General features: G+C 39.7%; 1 protein-coding gene across 1 annotated transcript; it reads right to left on the bottom strand.

Moving 5' to 3' along the window:
- Positions 1-977, bottom strand: LOC104770989 (zinc finger protein 3-like). Its single transcript, XM_010495461.2, has one exon. The coding sequence runs from the start codon at positions 835-837 to the stop codon at positions 124-126; it is 714 nt and encodes a 237-aa protein (XP_010493763.1). The 5' UTR covers positions 838-977; the 3' UTR covers positions 1-123.

Below are 10,621 nucleotides of genomic sequence, written 5' to 3'. Positions count from 1 at the left end.
TAAGTAGATACAGTACTATGTGGAAAAGATGTACATTAGCTGTTTTTACTATACACAACATTTACTAACAATATCTAGAAAAACAGTTGAAGATACTAAATTCAAGAATCAAGAAAAAGAATCTCAAAGCTTGAGGGACAAGTCAAGCTTTTGTTGCTCTTCATGATTAGTACTTAACAATCCTCCGTCTCCGCACCATTGTTCAAGAGCCGGTGTCCCTTCTAGAATCCTTCCTATGTTGCTTGATGACCTACCGATGTTATTGGGAAGTGAAGGAGCCATCATCATCATCTGATGGTGATGATGATGAAAATTCTCTGTTGTAGGCAATTTACCTATGGCTGGTTGTTGATCAAATGGAAGTCTTGACCAGTTGAGCTGACCATAGTGACCACCAAATCCGTTATATGAACTTACCTTATGGCTCATCGAATGAGCTTGAATCCCTAATAACCTGCTGTTGTATTGTCCATGGATTGGAAGTGGAGAGAAACTGTAAGGATGTCCAAAAGCTGAGGCTGATGCTGCCAGACGTTGTCCTCTCTTCGCTAACGTCCGCTCTCTCTTGTGTGCGTTTTGGTGACCACCAAGCGCTTGTGAGCTATAGAAAGTTCTTTGACAGTAGTTGCATGAGAAAAGCTTTTGTTCTGTGGATGTAGTTCCCTTAACGTTACTGGTTGTGTCTATGCAGTCGATGAGATCGAGTTCTTGATTGAGCTGTTCTTGACTAGAATCATGAACGTCTTTTTCTTCGTCTTTGGTTCTCTGTTCTAGGCTCTGGTTTAGAGAATCTTGATTTGGAAAAGTTTCGGAGAAAGAAACTATAGAAGCGTCCATGAGAGCGCCTAAAAAGGGAACAGAATTTTGTAGGTGATGATTTCTTATCTCTATATCTTTCTATTATTAATAGCTATGGAAGAGGTTTTATATCAGTGAATGGGAGCAGAAGTAGATGGTATTAGAAAGGAATAGACAAAGAAAACAAGACCCTACACTAGAACATTTCCTTAGGTTTTTGTAATAAGTGGACCAAAGTACTATAATGAGAGCGATAGGTAGGTTTGGTTTGCTGTCACACCCTTCACGAAACACTTTAAAGCTAGTTGATTGGAACTACACCATCTTAATACCTCTCTATCTCAATATATATATATAATAGGACCATTTCCTCGTTACCTTGCTTCCTCCTTCAATAACCCAATCCATACATTTATAGTATTCAATCAAGGTTTCGATTTGAAATTGGTTTTGATTTTTTTTTTTTTCGATATATATAAGTCAAGAGAACTTGTTCGGATTTTAATCAATGCTTTAATTTGCAAATAAATCTAGGGTTTAGTTTGGTGCTTTTTGTGTGTGAGAGATTAGTTTGAATTCGTGTCCACTTTTATGGGTATAAAAAAGTGAATCCTTTTAAACCATATATTAAACTATAGTTCAGTTTTCAGATATCTATTTCTATCGGGATTGAATACTCTTTCATACATTTTTGAGATGCCATCACTCATCAGCCAAAACGTGTATATCTTGTTGATAAAACAACCTTATGAATATGATCAACAAGCTTATTTAAATTTGTGTTGAAGTTGAATCCTCTACATATATAAAAAATGATCATGTATTCATGCTTTTCGTTTTTTTTTTTTTTTTTGACATCAATATCACCATATTTTATTATGCTAGATCGAATAGGTTAGCTTCATTAGCCAACCACTCCGGAATCTACGAGTTTACATGGGAGAAAAGTGATCCTCGTGCTCGAGCGCTTTTAGCGAGACAGTCGGCACGGACATTGTTTGTACGGACAATATAAGAGATTGAAAAAATAGAGAAACTTCCTCTGAGCCTATTAAATGAATCTGATTCAGTAGCAAAAACCGGCCAGTCCTCTAACTCGTCCAAAAACTTGGGAATACTGGAGCAATCTGTTTCAAAGTGGACTCTATCAAAACCATTAAGGAGCAGTTGTTCCATCGCCAAGATCAGCCCGTCAAGCTCAGCGTGGAGAGGGGTGAGTTATCTTGTGACGCCCGTTGCTCCATACAGGGGTCGTGAGGCTCCCTGCAGTTCAAAGCCCATCCCAGCGGTGCGATCAATATCCTTCCAGGAAGCATCAAAACGACATACTGGTTCATCCCTTTGTACTTGCGGGACTGTATTTCCCTTCTCCACAGCTCCATCCGCTTCTTCTCGTCCCATTTCCTGTGCCAGCTTCCAACTCACCGCCTCTGATAAGGCAATATCTCGTGTGTCCGGCGGCATAATATCAATATTGCTGAAGACTTTTACATTCCTTACTTTCCAGATGTATCAGAGTACCCATGAAAATGATTCCAGAAGGGATGAGTCTATGCCTTGATCCTTCGCTCTCCAGAAGAGGAAGTCAAAATTCGAATACAGAGAGGAACACGGGAAAGACCCCAGAGATATCGGAATTGGTGAGAGAGCCCATACCTGGAGCACGGGGGGACAGTCGAATAAGACGTGGTTTATAGACTCCTCGTCCGCCCCGCATCTTGGACACGTTCTATCTGTTCCACAGTGACGGTCCGCTAGACGACTACACGAAGCAATGCACCCTGCTATTGCCTGCCACATGAAATGCTTGATCTTCCTAGGAGCCTGCACTCTCCATACCTGACCTTTTAATCTCGACAAGCTTGGTTCAACGACTTCCGAACTGGTATTGATTTCCTCTGTAGCCAGTAGGTAACCCGACTTCACCGTGTATTGGCCCGATTTTGTATGTATCTAGATATAATCATCCGTCATAAAGGTCTTGCTGGGCTTGAGGCCTAGAATCAGGGGAAAATCTTGCGGTTCCATCAGTTCAGTTAACTTATCTTGCTTCCATTCTTTTGTTTCAAAGTCGATGAGGTGATTCACGTACAAATTAGGATCTTTTGGGCCTCCATTGCCCTTCGCGGACCTAGCAGGAATAGTAGGAATCCAATTATCATCCCATACCTTCGTGTTGAATCCGGATTGGATGTTTTTCCGGAGTCCTTTGTTAAGTAAGGGTTTTGCTGCCATAATACTTCGCCACCCAAAAGATGGGGAATTTGCTTTGGAAGTATCCAGCGGATTCGAGTATCGAAAGTAGCGTCCCTTGAGAACTCGACATAGAAGGGAATCTGGGAATCTAAGTAGTCTCCAAAGTTGTTTCGCTAATAGTGCTAGGTTGAATTCTTTCAGATCTCGGAAGCCTAGACCACCTTTCGCTAAGGGGATACAAATTTTATTCCAAGCAATCCAGTGTAAGCCACTGTTAGCATTCTTGGTACTCCACCAGAACTTAGCAATAGCACCCCTAAGTTTACCAAGGACATTTTGCGGTAACAAAAAGCAGGACATTACATATGTTGGGAGAGCTTGAGCTACCGATTTTATGAGCACCTCCTTACCTCCTTTCGAAAGGAGTTTTGCTGACCATGCATTGGTACGTGATATAAGTCTATCATGCACAAATGAGAACACTTGCTGTTTGGAACCACAAATTGATTCAGGTAGTCCTAAATACATGCCCATGCCTCCCTCCTTGACAATACCAATGGCAGTTTTTAGCCCAGCTTTAGTTTCCGCTGGAACTTTATTTCCAAATAAAATGGCCGACTTATCTCGGTTTAATTGCTGTCCCGAAGCCAATCCGTAGCTATTGATTATTTTTAAGAGCTCAGCACATTGCTGGATTTCTGCTTTACAGAAGAAGAGGCTATCATCAGCAAACAGCAGGTGTGAGACCGGTAGGCTTCCTTGCGCGATTTTTAGGCCAGTAATTCACCCTTCTGCTTCAGCATTTTTAAGTTGAGCAATCAAAACTTCAGTGCAGAGGATAAACAGGAAAGGGGAAAGAGGATCTCCCTGGCGTAGCCCCCTAGACGGGACTATATTACCTTTTGCCTCCACGTTAATGAGGACATTGTACGTTACCGTGGAAATACAGCTCATTATCCAACCAATCCATTTGCTATCGAATCCAAGCTTTCTCATTACCGCTTCTAAGAAGGACTATTCTATCCTATTATATGCCTTACTCATATCCGTTTTAATGGCTACAAATTTTGACCGGCATATCGGGTTTCTTCTCAGAGCATGGAAATTCTCTTGCGCTAAGAGGATATTGTCCGTGATTAGACGTCTAGCCACAAAAGCCGATTGAGTCTCTGAAATCACCGTGGGAAGTATTTTCCGCATCCTAGTACTGAGGACCTTAGCAATTATCTTGTAACTCACATTGCATAAACTTATCGGTCTGAATTCTGTCATAGCTCTCGGTCTCTCATTCTTTGGGATTAAACAGATGTTTGTATAATTGAGACAAGGGTCTAGTGTTCATGTTTCAAAAAAGTCACAGACCATAGCAATAATATCCTTACCAACCACATGCCAAAACTTCTGGTAAAAGATTCTTGTCATTCCATCCGGGCCTGGGGCTTTGTCTGGGTTTATACCAAAGAGTGCTTTTTTGATCTCACCATCGGATGGCTCGCGGGTAAGCGTTCTGTTAGTCTCCGGGGATACTTTCTCAGGAATAAGCTGGATAATCTCCTCTAACCCACTCGTGGTCGAAGCAGTGAAAAGGTTTTCAAAAAAAGAAATCGCCACTTGTTCTATAGCTGCATCCGACTCCGCTCGGCCACCTTCCCCATTGTCGATACTAATGATCCGGTTACGCGCACGCCTCTGCTTTGTGGACGCATGGAAGTATTTAGTGTTCCTATCACCCTCTCGCATCCATATTGCCCGACTTTTTTTTGTCTCCAGTATGTCTCTTCATCCCTAAATGCTGCACATAGTTGCCATTTTAGTTGCAATTCTTCCTCTGCGGTAATCGAGTCTAATCCTTGTGCAACATCGATTTTTACTTTAAGTTCTTCTATCTTTTTTCCGAGTTTGATGGGTTAGCTCTTTTTCATCGGGAGATAGCTTTACGACACTCCGCAACTTTTGAGAAAAGGTCCGGATGGCCAGATGGATTTTCCTCGTTCCAAAAATCCTCTATCATTTTACGGAAACCTGGTTTCCCGAGACATCTCTTGTCGAATTTGAAGCTTCTTTGAACCCTTTGATTCCGAGACTTAATTCTAGCCAGTACAGGCCGATGATCTGAGCCCCATAGTTTTAGATACTCCACATCAGTGTGGGAAAATAAGTTGTGCCAGTCTTCGTTGCCAACCGCCCTATCTAGTCAACATTGTACTCTTCCCTTACGTTTTTTACCAGCCTAGGAAAGAAAATTACCTTTGTAAGGGGATTCTAACATGCCGCAGTTTGCCAACATTGTTCTAAAAGGAATAAAAGTAGCCTCAGCTCTACGACGTCCTCCACGTTTTTCATGGTTGCCGATTATGTCGTTGAAGTCGCCAATCATGAACCAAGCTCCAACTCTATTGATGCTCATCCTCGTCAACCTTTCCCATACATTCTCTCGGTATGCTATAACCGGATCACCATAGATAAAAGTCATAAAAACTTTATGTCCCTCAATAGTAGTCTCAATATCAATCATGCGATTATTGGAATAAAGAATTTTCACATCAGGAGACTCCATGTAAAACAAAGCCAGTCCACCGCTTCTGCCCGAGGGCTCCACAGTGAACAATTTATCATAACCAAAAGAAATTTGAATATTTTGCAAAAAAGAAAAATTGTTTTTTGTTTCTGAAAGAAAAAAGAAAGAAGGAAAAATACATCTTCTGAGCTCCCTCAGATGCTCAATCGTCAGGTAAGCGCCCGCTCCCTGACAGTTCCATGCTATTGCATTCATGTATCCGAACTGGGTGGTTTCTGGGACCCCACCGAACCTGAAACAGCAAAAGCCTTCTTGCTTATCGCAGAAGGGAACACCTCACAGCGAGGGACTGAAAGAGTTTTTGTATGAGTAACCGTTGTTGGCGCTTTCTTGGATGGTGATCTCCCGCGGAGAGCGTTTGTCTTCCTAGTCGCGATACCTTTAATCTCCGGACCTCGTGGTGAACGTCTCCTTGGAGACTTGGCATCCTTGGCCAGATCTTTCGATGACTTGGACCCCCGTCCTGCCGAAGGGACCTTTGAGGGACGTGATTTCAGGCGTTCCTTGTCTTTCCCTTTAGCCTGATTCTGACCTAGCTCAAGCCTTTGTTGCGTTTTCTTGACCGGGGATAGCTGAGATATTGCTTCAATCTGTTCAGCTCCATCCTCCGGTTGTGCGTTAACCAGAACTCCGTCTTTCAACAGTCCCACTTCCTGAAGATACACATCAACTTCCATCGGCTCTTCCTGAGTATTCTCATCATCTAATAGGTCATCATTGTCTATCATTTCCGCATCCATTACAAAGGGGGGGGGAGCCTTGTTTTTGTACTGTGATATAATCATTTCTAGGGGAATCCCTTGTAGCGGCCATCTCATCACCAGGTGGTTTTGATCCAGTAGCTTCATTGACTTTTGTGGGAGTCACATCGCGAACTACGGGAGGCGGAGGAAGAACTAAGGCTTCATTCGTAGACTCCGTTATAGTAGTTGGATTTAGCCTCGCTGTGGAAATCCCTCCACTAGGTCCAGGAAGATCTTTTGTCTTTGGTCTATAGTAAACTGCATCCTTTCCTTTCAGAGACGTGTTTGTTCGGCTCCTATATCCTCTTCTATGATCGCTTGGCCTAGCATCCGAGTACGGTCTGTAGAAACCGTCGTTGTTATCCGAGATAGTGCGTTGCGAATCAAGGGCTTCAGCTATTTCCTTCACCTGGCCGTCTGTTTTCCCTATCTTTCATATTATATGGTGCAACATTTCTGCTATCAAAACGTAACTATGTATTTGACACAGAGTTAAAAGAGACTTCAGTCTGAGAGGGGATGCGGTCCCTTCTTCCCTCACCATAGGGATGGTACCTCTCCCGATAACGGGGATAGTTAACGTTTCTTGGATCTTCCAGACGTTGCCAAATGTTTCTGTTCCTACTCTCCTTACCCTGATGTGCTTCTTCGCGTGACGACCAACGCTCAGATGAGCGCCTAATCGAATCCTCACTATCACCTTCTCCCTTTCGAACTTCCGCTTTGTCTCTCCCAGTTAACAAAAGGTCCTGACCCTTCGGCTGAGCAAACCGGCTTCTGAATTCATCTGTGTGTGCGTATTCTTCTGCCCGGAGACGTCTGTTCTTTTCTCTGTCTGCATCTGATAACAGAGGACATGTTCTCTCCTCGTGGGAGATTCGTTTGCAGGTAAAGCAGTAGCGAAAAAGAACTTTGTAGGCAAGAGTTACCTTGACTATGTCTCCATTATCAAAGCCCACTTTTCGTTCAAACTGAAGTGGTTGATCCCCATTCAATGACACCCAAACTCGTTCTCCATCAGTATCCACCGAAATTACAGACCCAATGGCTTCACCAATACTCTGATACACCACAATTTTACGGTAATGCTTCGGAATACCATTAATTTTAACCCAGAATACCATTAAGTTTGGGAAGTCCTCCCGGACGTTTGGTTCCCATCATTCCAAGGCAAAGCTCCATTGATTAAAATGGCAAGGTCTCCGGGCAAGTACCCTCTCCAAATCAGCACCATCTTCAAAATCAAACTGGAATTTTCCATTTCCCAGGTTTGTTCCTTTAACTCTACTCTCAACATCCCAGATCCTAGCCTTTGGCATAAAGGCAATCAAGGCATCAATACTTCGACTACCCGAGTGAAACATCCTACCCACAAGGGAGTTCTGAAATTTCTCAATCAAATCAGAGTTATCAAAGCGTGGAACCCGAATGATATCATCATCTCCTCCTTCACCCTGGGTTAGATCCGATGTAGCTTCAGACTGTCGATGACCCAAGCTCCCGTCTTGTGAGCGGCTTGACTGTTCCCGTACCAAATCCTTTTGTCTTGTACCTCTCTCTACCTCCTTATGTCAGGACTCATCTACCCTTCTCTTCTCCTGACTACGCAGATCCCTATCTCGATACATCTTCCAAACCCACTCGATTGACGAGGAAAAAGCAATCCAAAAAGCAATATTCCAAAAGCCCAAAGATCAAACCACGAAAACAAACGAAGGCAGAGAAACGAAATAACACTCGAGGGTCGAGGAAAACTTCAAATCTTCACCGATCTATGGAAGCAAAAACTTGCCGCCGCCAATCGCCCAGTCGCTCGTCATTAGGGTTTTTCTAATTTGTAACCAGGAATATGCTTTTCGTTTTTTTTTAAGATGGTGAATTGGTAAACTTGATAATTGAGTTTGTGCAGTTTCCAACTTTATTTATATATGAAAACCTTTTCTTTTATGAAGAGAAAAAGCTAGGAGTTAAGGGATGCAAAAGAAAGGACAATTGAAAACGAAGCGCTTTCTCAAAATAGTTAAAGCTAGTACATCTGATGAAACGACAGGAGAGAAAGATGACAATAAATTGAAAAGGAAGAGTACTGTTAATGGACCATCCAAAAAATTTCAGGCCAGTTTAGTCTACTTTTTGTAACTCCACGAGGTAAGTGACCATTTCTGTCTCCTACTCTCCTTTGGCTTCTCGTGTGGGTCTCTCCTTCATCTGTTCCTTCCTTTGTCCTCTATTGAGACTAGAGCAAAGCTCAAACTAGTTACAGAGTTAATAACAAACCACTTGGTTAGAACTTAGAGCATAGACCTTAATAACTTTATTGTTCCTCTTCTTCCTCTTTGATTTTGATATATTTTATTTAGTGGACTGTCTAATTATTAATTCGTGAGTCTAATAAAAAAGTCATCTATGGAAATATCTACACTCATAGAACAACTTGTAAACCACTCAAATTAATTACTCTCTCAAGTCTTAACACACATATATTTATCGATTTTGTTTCGTATCTTAGTGAGAAATTGTTGACCATGTTTACGACTTGAAGAATAGTATTAAAAGATAAACCTTTTAAATTTGTGTAAATCTTAAAGGAAACCACGATCTTCTTCTTTATCGTCTAAAGAGTTTTGTGGATTTGTCAAAATGTATTTTGGTTTCCCACTTAATTTCATCGTGATATACAAACTAAGGTTGCATGACAAAAGTCGCTTTCTTCAACCACTTGAAACTTTTCTTTTCGAAAGCCACGTCGGGGTAAGATCAAACACACCTGAGCGTCGAGTAAACGTGTTTCTTTCTCAACATCTTCAATAGTATAATTCCTAACAATCTAACCACTTTAACATTTCCAACGTTTAACTTAAACTTATTTCGCACATATAGCAGCCAAGTCTAATTTACTTTAGCTAGTTATGAAATAGAAATATCTAATGGTTTAAACTTTAAACTTTGTATATTTGTCGAATGGGATTGCGACCTAGTTATTGGATCCAACGTTTACATATGGCCGACACAGAAATGGGAAAGCTGATTCAGAATTACATATTATCTTCGTTAGAAAAAGCTAAGTGATTCTAATCAAATGGTTAAGGTTCTACTTCTACCTATACATATTTTTCTTTTTATAGTAATTTATGTTACTTTGCATCGTAAAAATTGGATTGTAAGTTGGATACTGTCTATCTAAATGATGTGAAAAAATTGTTTTCAAAAGTTATTTTATAATTAGTGGGAGTTTTTATGCGTTTTATCTCAGTCATTGTACTTGGGCTTCACCTTATTAGTAAACTAACTCTTTTTTTTTGTCAACCACACATACATTAAAATAAAATAATATGATTAGAAGCCTAAACTGGAGGAATATAGTTTTACAAAAATAGCTTAGAAATAAGCAATCGAAAAGATTGAATAAGACAAACTCATAATTATTTTATTTTAATATATATTTTCTTTATTTTATTTTATACTTTTAGGATTCCATTGTTATTATTTTTGTAGTTTTTAAATTCTATTCAAAAACTTTTGTTAATTTTCTTATAAGTAAGTTGTATTTTTATTATAATCTAGTGTTATTGAAATATAACTTAACTTTTTCAATAATACACAGAACTTATCTCTACAAAATTTAATAAATCATTTTTTGTATATGCGATAAATTACTCATATAAATGATTATTGAAAATGAATTATGTGAAATTGTGAATTGTCAAAATTTATTATGGATTATGGTAGCTTTATGAGTATTCTAATTTTCCACGTATAATATTATATGATATAGTTTACATCAATCATGGTCAAAAGATACAGAACATTGGATCTTACTTTAAAGAGATGGTGACATGTAGCTATTCATTATTTATCCTGTATGTAATTATTAGATCTGTCTTTCAATTTCTTAAAATTAATTCTCAAATACTCTTTTAAATTTCTGTAAAACTTTTGTCTATTTTTTTAATCTGAAAATTCTATGTATGAGCATAGTCAAGTGTCATATAGTAAAAGGTTTTAAACAGTAACTCGGTTTTTGGGGCCTTATTATAATCTAATATTTTACAAGATTAGCTAAATTTACTCAAATCAATAAAGTGACAAGTAACACATTTGCAATGATTATTTCTCTAAGTGGAATTATTTTATTGGTAAAAAATTTTAAAAGTAACTAACCCAAAATAATACACTTGCAGAAATAACATCCACTAGGAGTAGTAGTAAACTCTTTGGAAATATGTCACACAAAAAAAAACTCTTTGGAATTGTTTATGATGAATTGATTGTTTTGAATTTGATGAGAGATGATGAATTGATTTGA

The sequence above is a fragment of the Camelina sativa genome, chromosome 20, assembly GCF_000633955.1.
Source record: "Camelina sativa cultivar DH55 chromosome 20, Cs, whole genome shotgun sequence".
NCBI classification, from domain to species: Eukaryota; Viridiplantae; Streptophyta; class Magnoliopsida; order Brassicales; family Brassicaceae; genus Camelina; species Camelina sativa.
The sequence above is the reverse complement of the archived record's forward strand: the minus strand, read 5'-3'. Positions and strand labels throughout refer to the sequence as shown.

Bases quoted from the DNA above. Each gene is read 5' to 3' on its own strand.
- LOC104770989 (XM_010495461.2), bottom strand. From the start codon at position 837: ATGGACGCTTCTATAGTTTCTTTCTCCGAAACTTTTCCAAATCAAGAT.